General features: G+C 35.4%; 1 protein-coding gene across 1 annotated transcript; it reads left to right on the top strand.

Annotated features, from left to right (window-relative positions):
* The first annotated feature begins 1200 nt into the window (after positions 1 to 1200).
* LOC110924855 lies at positions 1201 to 1638 on the top strand. Its single transcript, XM_022168839.1, has one exon. The coding sequence runs from the start codon at positions 1201 to 1203 to the stop codon at positions 1636 to 1638; it is 438 nt and encodes a 145-aa protein (XP_022024531.1).
* Positions 1639 to 18836: the final 17198 nt, after the last annotated feature.

Here is an 18836-nt window from a genome sequence, read left to right as displayed (position 1 = left end):
TTAAAGTCTCTAATAGTGGCCCGTATCTATCACATTTAATATATGCTGATGATGTGATGTTTATTGGCGAGTGGTCTTTATTGAACATTTTGAATTTGCGAAGGATGATAAGTTGTTTTTATCTAGCATCGGGTTTAAAAATTAATCTCTCAAAGTGTAGCATTTACGGTGTTGGTGTGGAAGAGCAGGAAGTTCAAAGCATGGCTACCCTCTTGAAATGTAAGCAAGGTATGTTCCCATTTAAACATCTTGACTTAATGATTGGTGCCAACATGAATCTTGTTAGGAATTGGAGTCCGGTGGTTGATATATTTAAGAATAGACTTTCATTATGGAAAGCCAAAATGCTATTGTATGGTGGGAGAATAACACTAATCAAATCGGTGTTAAACTCTTTACCAACTTATTATTTTTCGCTATTTAAAGCCCCGTTAAAAGTTTTGGAATCTTTAGATAAGATTAGGAGGGTATTTTTTTGGGGTGGGTCGGAAGAGAAGGCTAAAATGAATTGGGTTGCGTGGGAAAAACGATTGCGCCTGTTGAATATGGAGGGTTGGGTTTGGGTCTCTTAGGGATGCGAATATAGCAATGCTAGCAAAGTGGTGGTGGAGATTTAAGTCGGAAAGGAAAGCATTATGGCGGAATGTAGTTTGGGCGATCCATCATAGTTCAAGGGTATGGAATGACCTACCGTGTAAAGCGTCCATTGCTGGGCCATGGAAAAATATTTTAAGTATTCGGCAGTCTCTTCATTTAGCGGATATCGACATGCGTCAGGCAATCTCGGCGGTGATTGTGAATGGCAAGGAAGTCTCTTTTTGGTTGGATAGTTGGACTGATCCTTTGCCACTATATTTAAAGTTTCCAGACCTTTTTAAACTTGATTTGGTCAAGGATTGTAGAGTTTATGACCGAATGAATATTGATAATTCTGGCTTGGTTTTTAATTGGGCCTAGGCCAGGCCTACTCTCAGTTTGGCGGAAATAAATCAGATCCAACAGCTGATTTCTTTGATCGGTAGCTTTAGTCCAAATTCAGGCAAGGATGGGTGGAGCTAGAAGCTTGATCCGAATGGTGTATTTAGTATGGCCAGCATAAAAAGAATCTTGAGTACAATAAATCGGACAAGTCCGGTAAGGGCCTTTGAATGGAATAACTGGGTGCCGAAAAAAGTTGGTATAGTGGCGTGGAGGGCCGAGATGGAAAGGCTGCCGACAAAACGTGCGTTGGCATTAAGGAGTATATCGGTCCTGGACGAAATGTGCGTCTTGTGTGGCGATTATGTCGAGACGTCCGATCACATTTTCGTGTCATGTCATCATGCTCAAACGGCTTGGCTATATATTGCATCTTGGTGTAACCTACCGCCCATTATTGCTTTTGGAATAAATGACCTGTTGACACTTCATGAAGTTAGCTCGGGTTCGTGGAAGAAAAAGAAAGCGATACACGCGATTGTTTTGGTTACAATTTGGAGTATATGGAAAATGAGAAACGATGCCGTGTTTAGACAGAGTGTTCCAAATACTATGAAGATGTTAGACGGGATCAAATCTTTGGCGTTCCTTTGGGTCAAGAATCGTTTGAAAGAATTGTCGTTAACATGGGAAGATTGGAGTAGGTTTCGGTTTGGTTAGTTTCTAAATGTAATTTTATAGATTTGGTATTTGGTGGTGGCATCTTGCTACAATGAATAATAAATTTTTTATTAGCCGTTCAAAAAAAAATATAAGTTAATAACTACATTATTTATGACCCATGATTATATGTGTATATAGATGTAACATCACTAATGATGGCTTAATTTCCTTTGGCCTACAAGATACGATTGTCTTGAAAGCAATGGCTTTTGATAAAAAGTTTTGGTTCCCTCTAAATTTCATTGGAGACACAAGCTTGACACACTTCATTCAATGCCCACGTGTGGCCCCAACAAAACATTATCAAATACTTTGTTCCTTTGTCTCGTTACCCCCTTTCAATCCAATTTAAAGCTAAATCACACAATCCTAGTTCGTGTGGAGCATCTCTAGGTCCATATTCGTGTGGTTTAAAGAAGAAAAAAAAAACTAAAACAATATATACCAATATTAATAAATTTCAAATCTTGTGCTCAAAGTCTAAATTAATGGACTTACGGATGGCAAAAAAAAAAAAACATGAGTGTGTCAGGTATACCTGAAACTCGTTGCGTTCGGGACGGATATGAAATCGAGAATGGGATTGGAAAAAAAATATTTCACGGGTATAGGATTAGATGTTACCTAGACTAATTACCCGAAGCTATATACATGTTTGCCCAAACTATATACCCAAAAACTTTTACCTTTTATTTTTATTTTCCCGTAATTATTTTTTCGTAATGTTTCATTTTAGTAGATTCATAATTTCGTTTCTTTAGGAATGTATATAGAGAGAAGGATTCATTAGGAACAACCCTTTATTGCGAGAACCGCGAGAACCAAGTTTGAACACAACCAAAAAATACCTAAAAAATCAAAAAAAAAAAAACACTCAATTTTTTTTTAATATTTTTTTAAAAATCGCTATATTTCGTCACAAAAAAAAACCCAAAAAAATGAGCAACAAGGTATCATTTTTTTGACAAATTCCGTAATACATTACTAACCATTTATAATACACTACTTTTTACATTAACAATATTAAAAATGCACATGTGCATCTATATTTATGAACTTGTTATAACATTAACAACACTATAAATGCACATGTGCATCTATATGTATGAACATGTTATAACGTGTTTTGGTACACCACTTTGAATACACTTTCTCTTTCATCTATCATACCATCCATAATACGCTACTATTATCTCCTACCATCCGTAATACAATACCATTGCCTCCTACCATCCATAATACAATACCATTACCAATATTTCATTTTATTACATGTACATCAACACCCTTTATACCATCAAAACAACATATTACATCATAAAGTGACAAATTTAATCAAACCATCAACCACTAGATATAACTAACCAAAACACATGTATACAGGCCTACTTCATCATTTAAAATCACAAACTTTTTGTACCAAAACACGTTATATCATGGTCATACATAATGATGCACATATGCATTCTTAATATTGGTAATGTAAAAAGTAGTGTTTTGTGGATGGAAATGTAAATGAAAGTGCATTTTTCTACTACTGGTAATATATTACGGAATTTGTACAAGAAATGATATATATGCACATGTGCATCCATAACTGTTACTCGAAAAAAAAAGTTTTTTTTGTAACGAAATATCGCGATTTTTTTAGAAAAGTATTAAAAAAAATTTTATGTGTTTTTTTGGATTTTTTAGGTATTTTTTTGTGTTCACATTGGTTTTCACGATTCTCGTAATAAAAATGGTTCTCGCATTAACCCTGCTATATATATGTGTGTGTAAAAAATCAATGTAACATTTTTTCCCTAAAAAGGGGAATGTAAGATACATATTTTTGAACATATTTATAAAAAAGCGTCTACTAATTTTTTTTAAATATTCAAATTTTCATGTTACATAATGTGTATATATATATATATAGAGGCCGGTTAACGTACAATAAGGCTTATCGTACATTACGTACGCGATAACACCAGCCGTCAGATCTTCAATCTTCCACATGCGATTTAATACCTCCATGCGAACTGTACGAGCTGTGCGAATTCAATCTTCCACATGCGATTTTCTCCATCTACACACCCCATGCCATTTTTCACATTACCCCATGCTAACCATTTTTTCACATGCGATATTCAATTTTCCACATGCGATTCTACACACCCTATGCCATTTTTCACATTACCCCATGCCATTTTTTCACATGCGATATTCAATTTTCCACATGCGATTCTACACACCCCATGCCATTTTTCACATTACCCCATGCAAGCCATTTTTTCACATGCGATATTTAATCTTCCACATGCGATTCTACACACCCGATGCCATTTTTCACATTACCCCATGCCATTTTTTCACATGCGATATTCAAATCTTCCACATGCGATTTTGTCCATCTACACACCTCATGCCATTTTTCACACTACCCCATGCTAACCATTTTTCACATGCGATATGTATTGAATTCGCACCAGATTTGCACCTGATCGAACGGCTAGGATGATCGCGTACGTATCGTACGATAAGCGCATTTGTATTTTACTCTTTACTTATATATATATATATATATACATATATATACATATATATATATATACATATATATATAGATATATATATACATATATATATATGGGAAGGTTCATTGGGGAACACTAAAAAAGTGGGGAACAACGGGGAACCGGCTCAAACGAACTCCGATAGGACTCATTCCAGCGGCGTTGGAACCGGCTCGTCGAACCCTAAATAAGATCTCTTAACCCTAAACCCTAAATCCTAACTCCTAAACTCTAAACCCTAAAGCTAAAAAATAAGGCTAAAACCTAAGCTAAACCGTAAAATCTAAACTATAAACCCTAAAAGCTAAACCCTAAAGGCTAAACCTAAAGTTAAACCCTATAGCTAAACCCTAAACCCTAAAGCTAAACTCTAAACCCTAAAGCTAAACCCTAAGGCTAAACCCTAAAGCTAAACCCTAAAAGCCAAACCCTAATATATTTAGGGTTTAGGGGTTATGATTTAGGGTTTAGAGTTAAAAGATCCTAGTTAGGGTTCGACGAGACGGTTCCAACGCCGCTGGAATGAGTCCAATCGGAGTTCGTTTGAGTCGGTTCCCCACTTTTTAGTGTTCCCCAATGAACCTCACACACTATATATATATATGTTCAAGAGAAATGTAACATACAGATTTTGAATTTTAGAAAAAAAACTACTCGACACTTTTTTTTACAAAAATGTTCAAAAATATGTTTGTTACATTCCATTTTTTAGGAAAAATAAAAATATTATATAGGATTTTCTTAACTCAATTGGGTTTTGTTTGATCCTATATATAATTACGTTTCAACTATGTGGTTATAGTCCATGATGTTTTTGGTTCTATTTATACAATGTGTTTCATTTTGCTGTTAATAAATGGTACATGATGTTTTATTTTGTATGTAACAAATAGTACATGATCTTTTATTTTTCAAATACATGATATTATGTTTTGTAGAAATTGTCTAATTTACTCTTATACCCTAATGATTAAGAATTTTCACATGTCACGCTTCTATACGGAGTGGGATGACATGAAAAGTGGGTGTGATACGACATGTGGCAGTTACGTCTACAACTATCAAAAAAGTGTCGTGGTGCAAAAAAAAAAATTGAGTGGGATGGGGCGTGAAAAGGTGGTGTGGTGTGACACGTTGCACACACTTTTTATTATTATTTTATATTTAAAAATGATAACAAAATATATTTATATATTATTAATTTATAACAATGTAGTGCATTAGGTGGTTGTATTTGTTGCATTGTTGTTTTGTGCATATGTATGTAGTATGCATCGTATCATGTGTTGTAAATTGATTAGAAATGGATAGTTATCTAAGACGTGTCTTCCTAATGAGGATTTTGTTGTAACTTTGATTAGAAATAACAGGTGTCCTAATACGTGTCCATGATGACAATTTAGGGCTTCAAAACTTTCCCGAAAGATGCACTTTAGTCTTCACACAGAATAGAAACAAGACGACAATCTCTCTGGTTCGTTTCTTCGACTCCCGCTCACAATTGAACGAAGGTAGATCCTTCTTATTTATATGTTAATCTTCTCTGTAAACAATTTCCCTGCTCTTTAGTTGGTAATTTTCTTGCGACTTTATCACCGTATACTAACTTTACGGCTAATTTTGAGTATCAGATATGTAATTAGTTGATTCAGTTTAATAAAAATCAAGAAAACAAAGTATTTAGTTTTATGAAATCGTGTTACGTTGTTGATTTCTTACTTTTTATTTGTTTTTTCTTTCGTTCAGTGTATTTTTGCTGTGAATTTGGGATATCTGGGTGTAGAAAAAGATAATTAGAAACTGTAGATAGGGTGTTCGACCTTATGTCTGTGTGAGAAAGTGGCCTTTTTTGAACGGCGGTAAAACGGTGTTGAGGCCAGTATGGTGGCGTTGGGTGTATCCGGCATATACCGTCTATCGCCTTCGTCTTTTCAGGCGTCGTTGTTGCCATTTCGCTACATCTTTGTACGCCGGTATATGTTTGTTACGACGCCATAAGCCGTCGAACGGTTTTCATGACGGCACGTGGTGGCGATGGGTGTTGCACTACTCTAGTGGTAATGAACCCTTTATTTATTTATATGTTACTAATAAGTAACATTTGAGTGCATTGGTGTTTGTGCTCTTTGCCATTTGGGTTGTACGGTGGTTTTCTATAAAATTTGTGTGTTGGTTTGGGTTTAAAAGCTCTGTGTGAAACATCGGATTCCGGTGTTGATCACTACTTTATAGTGGCTGTCGACTAATCCATTGGCGGTTGGTATAGAACAAACATAGGGTGAATGCGAGCGTTTTTTGTGATGGTTCTCTTAGTATCTCTGTGTTGATAATTGTTGCCGGTGATGATGGTTTCTACGGTTACAGCCGTGGCGGGATTGAGGCGCACTTTGTTTATGATGGCGATGAGGAACTAGACGATGATGATGCTTTAATTTGAGTCTATTGGTTTTATATTTTTCTTCTTTTTCTTTCGGTTTTTTCTATTGAATTTTGTGGTGAAAATCGAAGTAAAATAGACTTTGTTTTTGTGATTTGATCAAGAAAAGATGTTGGTTCTGAATCTGCATATGTAGTAAATTTACATGCCTAAAAACTGTTAAACCTAAATGAGGATTAGAACAGAAGAGAAAGCTTGAAATGATGCATGTATTGAAAAAAAAAAGTTGGGTTAAAGTTGTTTAATGCTCAAAGCCTCAACACTAAACTTTAAAATAAGTGATTATAATGATAGTAAACATGTTAATAGAAGTTGTTTTGTATGCTAGACTATTCTAGCAAAGTAGTTTGATATAACTAGGATGTGAATCCTCGAGTTACAATTAAATATGTGGTACAAATTCCCAATCCGTATACCAATAAACACAAATAGTGTGACTTTATTTGCTTTTTCTTGAATTTATGTGAATTCATTCTGATGAGCAGTTGCATATAGCTAACCCTTTGTTTTGGTATTTACAAGGTATACGGCGAATATATCTTTCAGAGCTCTAACGGACATAAGACCAAGAGAAAAACCTACAGCTATCGAGATTAGGGTGATTAAGAAATGGCTTGCTACGAGAAAAGTCCCGGGCATTAAGAAAAACGACATGTGCTATCAATTTGTTGATAGAAATGTAAGTCATTATTCTACCGTTATCAATTTCTTACTTTGGTTTTGTTGGCCTCTACAATTTTAGCACTCTTTAACCATTGTTGTAGCTCACCATATGTATGCCATGCCCCCTTATCCATATCTAGCTACTACGACAAGGTGTATCCAGAGGAAGACGGGTCACTGAAGTTTGTTTGCAAGGATGATGAAGATTTAACACCCAAGTTCTCGTAAGTATCATATATATAGCTAATTTTTAACCAGTATTAACAACCTTTATTCTTTTCATGTTTTGTGTTAATGCCATGATTAAAGATGCCATAAAAGCAGTAGAAGTCATGTTCTTTGATGAGGGAATGACTGCCCTCCTTAAAACAAGTTGTGAGAATTTGATCTTGAAACATGGCTACACCGATCCCAAATCACTACCACAACAGATTTCTGACATAATTGGCGTTACAAAAATAATACTTCTGTTAGACGGGAAGGGCATATCGTTGTCACCAATGTTACAGACCTCGATGACACAAGTGATGCTCAGGAAGGCAATGGAGGAACTCCAGCATCAGCAGTGCCTCCAGCAACTCGAAACCCAAAAGTTAACCTCAACAAACATTATCACACCGAATCACCAAGTAAGGAAAAAGCACTTCATTAGGATATAATACCCATACTGAATTGGTTATGTCTTAACCGATAGATCCGACTCTATTTTCCATCATATGTCGGGATAATGCTTCCTCTAAAACAACTAGCACAGTTTACTTCCAACAGTCAATGTGTGTGTAGGTGTTGGCCCTACAACTAAGGTAGGGCGGGCATAATGAATCAGTTGGTGACCAGTTTTTTTGGGTAGCTGCTTATGATGATGCAATAGCAGCTTGAAGTCATGAAAGAAGAAGCAAAATTTCAAGTTAGGAACAAGTTAGGAAACTACCACAAGACGTGTTAGTCACCTTGTATATAACATAGTTAGCTACATGAACACAACTTATGTAAAAGTTATGTACGTAACATCATCGTTGTAAAAGAAACTAAGCATCTTCATGTGAATAAATAATGACTTTTGGTATGAAATCCTGTAGTCACAGCCGCATCGCGGCGGGATCTTCACCTAGTTAAATTTAAAACAAAACATTAATACTAATAAAAGAAATAACATTAATAAAAAACATCTTATCATTTAAAAAATAAAAACATTACATAAATTAAAAAAAAATAAAAATAAAAAAAATCCACAATTAAAATTAAATGTTAAACCTAAACATAATTAAACAAAAAATCCAATTATCTGTCACACCGAAACGTATTTAAAGTCACGGTCGTACATGTGCCTGTAGTCGACGAGGGCGACTTTATGACGTCGTCTTCCAAAAGATCACCTTCGTTATTTTCCATAGTCTCAAATCTTAAACTATTCAAACAAATAGTCATGAAACGCGAAGAAAATGCATCAACGGTTCGGGTCATCGAGTGGTGTCACCCCTATTAATAGAAAATTGTTGGAAAATACGTCCCCAAAACGGAGGCAAGGGATCACGAAGCGTATAGTAGGAAAGCGCTTCGACCCAAGATTCACAAAACGCAACGTCCTCTTCTTTGGTCTATGAAATCGTTGTCATTTCTTATAAACTTTTGAAGAGAAAATGAGATGAAAGTTGAGTGATTGTTGTAAGAAATGAGAGTTTTTGTAAGGTAAAAATGATAGAATTTGTTTGATTATATAGGAGAAGATAATTTAATTTTAAAAGCTAAAAAATAAAAATTAACCATTGGGGGCAACGACTGAGTCACACCAAGCAAAACGTGACACGTCATCCCACATTAGTCCTCCACGCCGGTGGAAATTCCACCGCCTCCAGCCCCACGTCGCCCTCCACGCCGTTGGCCGACCGGCGTGGAGAGGCCACTATGCCACAAACCCACATCCAATCCGTGTGGTCTTAGGAGTTGTAGTCAACTTCTAACCTATACACACTTATCGTTATTTTATATATTTATATTGTAATTTTTATAACATAACAAATATTGTTTCATTATTTTTATCATATTTATATACATATAATAATATTTGTTATGTAAGTATTTACCAATAATATTAAATAAAAGTTATTGTACTTCTAATAAATTATATTCTCATCTATATATGGTCATATAATTATAATCCTAATCTCCTCTTAAAACTAAATATCTGGTAAACATATCGTTGTTTGTAATTAAATTCCATCATATTCAACACTAAGATTTGTTGGCGATGTGAACCAATCAGGAAACACATTACAAACATGTTATAAACAGACTAAACAAGGCAGTAGCGACGTCTTGATTCACTTGTTGCTACTTGAGAAATAGCAAGGATTGTTGGTTGTTACAAATAACGCGTCTTTTCAAACACATGTTCATTGTATGTGTACATATGTTGAAATTTGAATACAGTTTAAATTTGAATACTATGTGATTGATAACTTAGTTTATTAATAAAACATAGAGTAAACTGCCATTTTGGTCTATGTGGTTTAGTCACTTTTGCCACTTTAGTCCAAAACTCAAACTTTTTGCATCTGGGTCCCTGTGGTTTCAATTTTATTACCATTTTGGTCCAAAAATGAAATCAGATCATATTTTTCTTATAAAATCCTGCAATTTTGTCATTTTCCTCAGAGGTAAATCAGGTCATATTTGTCTTATAAAATATGGTATTTATTTATAAAAGAGAAATAATCATTTTGCCCCTGCGAAAAATGACAAAATAACGGGATCTTATAAGGCAAATATGACCTGATTTCATTTTTGGACCAAAATGGCAATAAAACTAAAACCACAGGGACCCAGATGCAAAAAGTTTGAGTTTTGGATTAAAGTGACAAAAATGACCAAACCACGGGGACCAAAATGACAGTTTACTCTAAAACATAAAAAAGTGGTTGTCAGCGGTCGGTTATAACTACGTAAAGGAGAGCACTAGTACATTTTTACGTAAAAAGTGGTTGCAATGTGGTTGTAACTGGCTCTTTTTTTCGAGCAGTTGTTGGCTTGTTTAAGTGGTTGGACTAAGTTATGGTTACAAATAGCTCGCTCGTATGAAACACGAAGATTGTCGAGAACTTATTTGGATTAGAGCATTCTCATCTCTTCCCTCAAATTATGTGAGGGGGGTTTTTATTTTATAAAAAGTGGTTGTAAGTAGGGCTGTTTACGAGCCGAGCCGAACCGGACGGATCTTTGCTCATGCTTGGCTCGTTTACAAATCAAACCGAGCGGAGCGGCTCATTTAAAACCGAGCATCAAATCAAGCGAGCATTTTTCGAGCAGTAAAAATTCCGAGCGAGCGTCGAGCGAAGTTCGAGCGATTTGGACAACCGTGTCGCCCAATTTAAATTTGCCGAGAGAGATAGTGACAATGTTGGGTCTCAAAGTTTTTATGTTATTGAAAACATGCACATTTCATAGCATACTATTTTTCTTATGAATAACAATGTTGTGGCTGACGAGGCGATGATCATATTGCAGGAATAATTACGTTGAGAGCAGGAGACGATCGACTTAGTGTAACGACATGAAACATTGAGACGATGAACAGACTGTCGTTTATCGGTTTAGGGTTTAACTTTTAGTTTTGATTTTAATTTTTTATTGGCGTGGTTGAGCTAGTACGTATATAATTGTAAATTTGTATATAGTTGACCAAAATCTAATAGATTTGTACATATAAAAATATAAATTTAATTTATATTTTAGAACATATGTATGTGTAAGTGTGTGTGTGTGTATATAGGTGTATGTGTGTATATACATGTGTATAGATGTATGTGTATATGTATATATACTAATTAAAATAATAATTCGAGCCGAACCGAGCCGATTAGACCTTTGCTCATGCTTGACTCATTTACAAACCAAACCGAGCAGAGTGGCTCATTTACAACCGAGCGACAAATCGAACGAGCATTTTCCGAGCATATGTTATTGTTCATCTGTAAATTTGAGAGGGCATTGTTCACTCTTTATAATTTTTTTAATATATTGTGAAAGTGGTTGTGAGTGAAAGAGTATAAAAATGTAATGATAAAGGTATTAAAAAGTATATATATATTATTTAATTGAAAAAAGAAAAAGAAGAAAAAAATACTGATTTTTAGTGTAATATAGGGTAAATATGAAGGTTGGATGTGAATACTCTCATGCACGTTAGCTTATTTACTTGTATATTGGTGGTTTGGTACTTTATTATTTGATACTTATATGATTTGGAACGGTTGTTAACTTGTTATACATAACTTATATAAAGTAAAAAAAATATAATAATATAAAACTGGGAAACAAGCTAGAGTTGATTCGAGTTAGAAGCAGGCCAAATAAACAAACAAACAAATAGAATTTAATGAAACATTAGGGGTTATGTGCCCCCTACCCACCTTGCCCATGTATAGAAGAACAACTATGTATATACAGACATATTATGTAGCACGTGTGTTAGGCCGTTTGGGTGTTTGCTCTATTTGGTTGTAGCATGTAGGGGGTTCAAAATTCATTTTGTGGGCCCCTATTGTGGCCCAATATTAAGCAGGCCCAAGTCCATAATAATAATGAGAAGTAGAGTACCGATTGTGTACTGTTTTATGCAAAAGTAGGGCTGACAATTCTGACATGAATCTACACGAAGTTATCGTGTTTCGTGTTTAATTTTAACAGGTTCTCGTGTCTAAAACAGGTCGACACGATAAGACCTTAACAGGTTTCGTGTCTAAACAGGTTAAAACCAGTTAACCTGTTAAGACCGGTAAGTAAAAACTAAAAAAATATTATATGTGGGTGTGGACATTGGGTCATCAGTCGTGGGACCTGGGATGAATTATACACAAATAAACGCGGTTCTTTTTCCATAATCCAAGCCCTAATTTTTAAATCTCTCACAAATACCACCATTCCCAATTCGGTTAACAACTTCCCCAATTTGATCGCGTGTGTGTCTTAAACAGATCGTGTTCATGTCTTAACAGGTCGTGTGCGTGTCTTAAACATGTCGTGTTCGTGTCTTAACATGTCGTGCTCGTGTCTTAAACCGGTCGTATGATACATTGGTAATTTTTTCGTGTCTTAACAGGTCGTTTCGTGTAACCTATTTATTAACAGGTTCGTGTTCGTGTTTACATGTTTCGGGTTCGTGTCTTATCGTGTTCGTGTCTTAAAAATCGGGTTAACCCGTTATATCAGCCCTACGTAAAAGTAAGAGTGGTCGGGTTTAGTGGAGGTTGCATATGGGCCCAAAATCATCTTTGAGTAATTGAGTGTTTTCTTCACTCGCTTTGATTCTTATATTCCCTCATCTTTTCTAAGTTTATTTCCAATAATTATAAAAATTCTCCTCTAAAAAACATATAAGAATTCCAAATATTGAACTTAGTAAAAATGTTTAAAATTAAATCATTATTTTATAAATATTAACGTTTGTAATTTTTACCGATTTATGTAATGGTTAACCTGAAACCAAAAAATATTTACGTGAATATTGTAGTTGTATATTTGGATTATCATGATGTTAATAGCTCAAAAGGAAGAATTTTACAAAGTTAGAATCCCGTGTATTGCATTAATTGAATAAATATAATTTTGTATAGTAAATAATAAAAAAATTATATTTAAAAAAAATCTTTATTACACAGGTTGAATAAATATAATTTTATATACAAAACAATAAAAAAGTTACATCTTTAAAAAAAAAAAATTAACGGATATACTTGATACGCGATAGATAGGTGATTGCGGAGATGGTTCTTCAAAAAAAGATATGTTATTCACAAAGCGAATTAGCAGCTATTTGAGTGATAAAATGTTGGTACCAACTCTGAAAATTTGATTTATAAATTATGTAATAAAATTGATATAATATTTTTTCAATAATGAAAATAAAAATAAACAATATATTAATACAAAGTTTGGTTTTTGTAATGATTTGTCTTATTTTAAAATATCTTAAATCGACAATTTAAATTTAGGAATAATATTTTATTAGAAAAATAAAAGGATCATATTTGACATTCAAAGTAGGATAAGATTTAGAGGGTGTTTGATACTGAGTTTGAAAATAACTTATTGGTGTTTTCAAAAAGCCGTTAAAAAAGTGTTTGGTAGTAATAAAAATGATTTTCATTTTAGCCTTTTGAGAATGAGTAAAAAGTTGTTTTTTCAAAATCCATAAAAACTTGTCTTTTTAAATGAGCTTTTGTTTTTTAACATAAAATTACCAATCTAGTATCCGCATTTAAGGCTGTGGGGTATGGTGGGGCGGGGGTTGGGACTTGGGTTGGGCATTTGGTGACACGTGTCCGCGGAGCCAGCCCACTGCCGGGTTACGTGTCCGCGGGGTATGACGGGGCGTGGGTTGGGCTTGAGTTGGGTGAACCGCGTGGCATAAATGGTTTTTTTTTTTTTTAAATACAAAAAATTTATAAAAAATCACACAACATTTATAAAAAACCTACAACTTTATTAAAATTTTAAAAATTACATAATCCTAAAAATTACATAATTTCTAAAAATTATAAAATAAAAAAACCTAAAGCGTTAAAAAAATTTCAAAAAGGTCGATCTTGTCGAACGCCTTGTTTTCCTTGCCTCGAAACTCTATGTTCGCCACCGTCACCCGGTTCTCGTGGCTTAACTCGCCACCGGGAACCGCATCGTAGTAAGCTTTGAAACGCTCGAGCTTGGGCCGTAGCTCGCGCCATTTATGTTGGCACGCGTTGAGGTTGTGACGGTCGTTACCGACGTTTTGTCGGTAGGCCGCAAACGCTTCCGCCCAATATTTTGTTTTCATAGCGTCGACGACGCTTGTTACGAGTGCCATTTCTTCTTGACGGGTCCAGGATGCCATTTCTTCTTGGGTTCGTGGGATGGGGGGGACCAGCGGGTTACGACAGTGGGTGTTTGGTTCGTGGGATGGGGGACCGGTGGGGTTGGGGTTGCAATATATAGGGCCTTTGGGTGACCCGGCTGGCGGTTATAGAATATGGGGGGATGGGGGGACTAATTTGAATTTTAAATTTCAAAATTTAAAACAAACACCCGCCTGACGTGGCGGGGTGAGCAAATCAGAGTCCGCCAGCTCGCTTGGCCAAACCGCCCAACACCCGGCTTGAAACCCAAGCCCCAAGGGCCACGCCCCAAACCCAAGCCCACCCGGGGTGGTGACTTGGGCGTTTTATCCCAACCCACGCCAAAAGTCCTGCCCCATACCCCACGGCCTAAAATAACAACTAACCATGGAAATTTATCATATCTTTTTTGATCATTTTACTTTTCCCACCACAAAAGTTAATCCAACCACTTTTTTAAAAATTTCTTTTGAAAAGATCATAAGTTAATAAATACTTTAAAAAAAAACACTTTATTATTGATTTAGAGGGTGTTTGGGGTTGCTAATTGAAGTCCAAAAGAGCTTTTATCAAGAGTGTTTATTGACTTATAGTTTTTTCTCAAAAAGAATTTATCAAAAGATGTTTGTATTAGCTTTGGTGGTGGGAAAAGTAAAATAACCAAAAACGATATAGCAAGTGTAAGACCCATTCCAATTTAAGATAATTATATCATTAAAACACGTATTTTATACTAAAATACGACTTGACAAAAACTTTTCATCCAAAGTATTTAAACGTGTTTACAACATCCAAAAATATAGTTTTAAGTATTTACAAATTTCACTTTATATAAAACAAAACGAGATCAATGCGGAAGCTTCATTTAATTGAGTGTTCGGTTCTTGTTCCTCGCTTGATCAACATCCGGAGACCCATATCATTCACCTATAGTCAAAACCGACATCAACATTAGTTATGAAGGTCTTAAAACCCTTATAAACAAGTTCCATCAACAAAATAACAAAATTCAGAATTTTTGCCAGTTTTAGGCCACTCGCGCCACGCGAGAGGCTCAGTTCGTTCTTTCGCGTGCCGCGACGTCCGTCGTGTGTCGCGCCCGTACCACCGTGATCCCTCGCGTGTCGCGGGGGTGACTGTTTTCCAGCAGGTCCGTTTCTAGGACCTGCATTTTGCTCAGCTTTGTGTTTTGCCTATTTTAAACAAAAAAAACGCATAACTTTCTATCTACATATCTGATTTATGTGATTCTTTTTTCTATGCGACCGTAATTAAATTACGGATCCGTTTATCATCTTTGTTGCATCGAAATCCGATTTATAAGCTAATGGCTTATAAATCCTTTTTACGATTATTCGACCCGTTTCGTTTTAAGTTATACTACATGTTTATTATCAATGGTTATTTCTAATCATTTGTACCCATTCCCGAGCTTTTCAAACATTAGCGTTTTCGCTCCCATCACATGGTTTGCGCATGCAATAGCGTCATGCTTGTTGTCAATAATTCAAGCATGCACGTTCAATCAAAATCGACGAAATTATGTTTCTAAGTTTTTGACCCCAATTGAAAGGGTTCACTAAATCAATTTGGCGTGTCCGTTTCTCGGCTTACGCACTCATTATACTAATTTATTGAATGACTTTCAAGTCACTCCAAAACACTATCGTTTAAACATCAATTTTACCCATTTGGTTGTCGAGTGAAAACCATCACTTCATCGACATACCAAACATGTTTTAACCACTTATTTTGACCCGTTTGGTTGTCGAGTAAGCTTCGTCACTTCTTTGACATACCAAACTCATACATTACGCTATACCAACATTAACATAATTATGGCTAGCATATCTAACAACGTAACAAACTAAGTTACGTACCTTCAAAGCTTTTCCTTCAAGCGCGTCCGCTCCGACTTGTCCGCTTGATGATTCAAGCACCTTGCCTATAGAGTTCAACCAACGACATGTTTAGAACTCATATCATTTCATATTTCGCGCAATTCGCCATATTATTCAAATATGCGTTTTACTCGAAATTTCAACATATTAGCTTTTGTTTAGGCATTTTAACAAACACCTTGTGGGCATAATTTTTTATACATCTACAATCAAGTTCATGACTAGTTATTTAGCCAAGTTTAAACATCATTCACAAGTTCATATGTCTAGTATGCATAACAACACCTAGACTTACTTCATGAAAATCAAATAACACCAAATTAATGACCATAATTCTAGTGTTCATCATCATCTTACAAAACCCATTTAACACCTAAGTGGGTGATTATCAATTTCATAATTACCATTACTAATTCATTAAACTTTTGACTAGGGTTTGCTCCTAGGCATGAATTCATCATAATTTCACTCAAACATTAATCATTCAACCAAAATTTTCAATTTCAAGTGTTCACTAAGAATTCAAGATGTAACCAAATAATAAAAATCGACATATCTTGTGATCCTCTAACTTGAGTGATCACTATTTCAGCTTGGTTTAAGTTAAATCTTGATGTTTGCCTTGAAATTGACTGATTTTGTGTGAATTAGGGCTAAATTGAAAGAGCCCATTTTGGCTCCTATGATTCTCATCACCAGAACACACACTAGAGTGTGTATTTTGGTGTTTTGTTTTATTAAATTAAAACCATTTTTAGTTTTGTCAACTTTAGTCCCTCAACTTATTCAAGTTTTTATAAAGGGTTTCATATCTAAGTTTCCTTATTATTTCAAGAACTCATGACTAACTAGGTTAATTATTCCTAGTTATTTTATCTTGGCTATTACCGACATTTTAATTTATATATAAAATCCATATATTTTGGGGTGTTACAAGTCCACCAACCTTAAAAGGTTCCGTCCCCGAAACTAGTATACGTACCAAATAACCTAGGGTAGAGACGTCTCATCTCCTCTTCGGACTCCCATGTAGTGTCCGAACCTTTTCTATGCTCCCATTTGACCTTTACTTGGTCAATTTCCTTGTTCCGTAGGCTTTTGATCTTTCGGTCCAGAAATTGCAATCGGCTTCTGTGACAACTCGAGTTCGCAAGGTCCTTCTTTGACACGTTATTTTGTATCATATATATGTTTGCATAACTCGTAACTCGATGATTGTGTACGTTTGTTATATGCTGTGAGTGTATGCTAGTATTATTATGGTAAAAGTGTTAACATGGTTGGTATTATAACTCGTGTACACGTTCTATGATTAAGGTGTTGATATGTTTGGTAACATAAGTTATATATATGTCGGCATAATGTGAATTGGGATAAATAAGAAGCTACGTGCCATTTGGCACACAACACGATATTGTATTGTTATCTCACTATTATTCATGTACATGTATATTTTACCTCGATGTAACATGGCCGTTTCGCCACCCTTATGCTCGACGAAACACCACCCTTCATTAACACTCATACCCGACGAAACTCAATTGTTTCGTCGCCCCCACAATTGTTCTGTCGCCACTGAGATGGGCTTATGGCCCAGACTAGGCCCAACTATGTTTTGCTATTATATACATACGTATGCTGCACAGAGAGTTAAGGAGAAACCCTAGGGTCACTATCTCCTCTCTCTTGTAACCGACGGTAGCATCCATCCACCCCTCGAAGCTCTCTTGCACATTTTGCGATCATTCCACTGACCGGTTAGCATTCTGTTAAATTCGAGTTCTTGTAATGTTGTTAAATTCTTGATGTTGTTATTGAGACCTGTTATGTATAATCGGAAGTTGTGTTCTAGGGCCATTGTTAGATTATAACTCGTATTCAATTTCGGTATTGTGCATGACTGATGAACTATTAGGGTCGCTATATCGATTCATGCTAACCGTTGTGTTGAATGATAATGTTATTGTTGATAGATTGATTGGGAATATAAACGATGATGATACCAAAAACTGTTGACGATATTCGGTGATATGATGACTGTGCATGTTAGGGTTTACAGAAACATCATGACGATCAATATTATTGCCTGATGAACCGCTATATTTAATGTTAAACATAGGATGTGATTTCATGATAAAGAGCTATTAATTGTAACATAGAGCTCATACCATTGACTGATATTATCACAAAGCTTGATCTCTATTGGACCTCACCACCTTAGCACATGAAACCTAAGAAAAAGAACCAACTTGAGCCTTTGACTACTTGATGATAAAAAAAAAAAACTGTTTAATCGGTTGAGATGGGGCCGCCATTTAGGGCATGTATCTTTAGGTGACACAAGGCCAACAAGCTTTAAATGAGCAGATTCTACTTAACTTCAATTGGACCAACATACTTGCTTTATCACATGTGAGCCTCCACATTAATTACCTTACTACATGTGCAATGTCAGGAAAATTAATGATCATATATATGAGTGTGCATGTGAAATAGTTTTGGTTGTGCATGTGAAATAGTTGTGGTCCAATACACTTGAAGTTTGGTGGCCTGACAAACTTGACTAATGAACCAAAATGGCAGCCATGTTTTCACATATTATGTAAAAGTTGGTTCCCAATTTAGATGTTGTCGGCACTGTAGTGTAATCATAAATTGCATGTGAATGGTCAGGGGTTTGATTGTTTCTAGGAATGCATATCTTGGTGCGAATATTATGATTCATATGTGTGTGACCTTTTATGAATGCAAGGGGTCCGAGTTTTAA

Source organism: Helianthus annuus, chromosome 17 (genome assembly GCF_002127325.2).
Source record: "Helianthus annuus cultivar XRQ/B chromosome 17, HanXRQr2.0-SUNRISE, whole genome shotgun sequence".
NCBI classification, from domain to species: Eukaryota; Viridiplantae; Streptophyta; class Magnoliopsida; order Asterales; family Asteraceae; genus Helianthus; species Helianthus annuus.
Note: the sequence above shows the minus strand (reverse complement) of the source record. Positions and strands in the feature narration are given on the sequence as shown.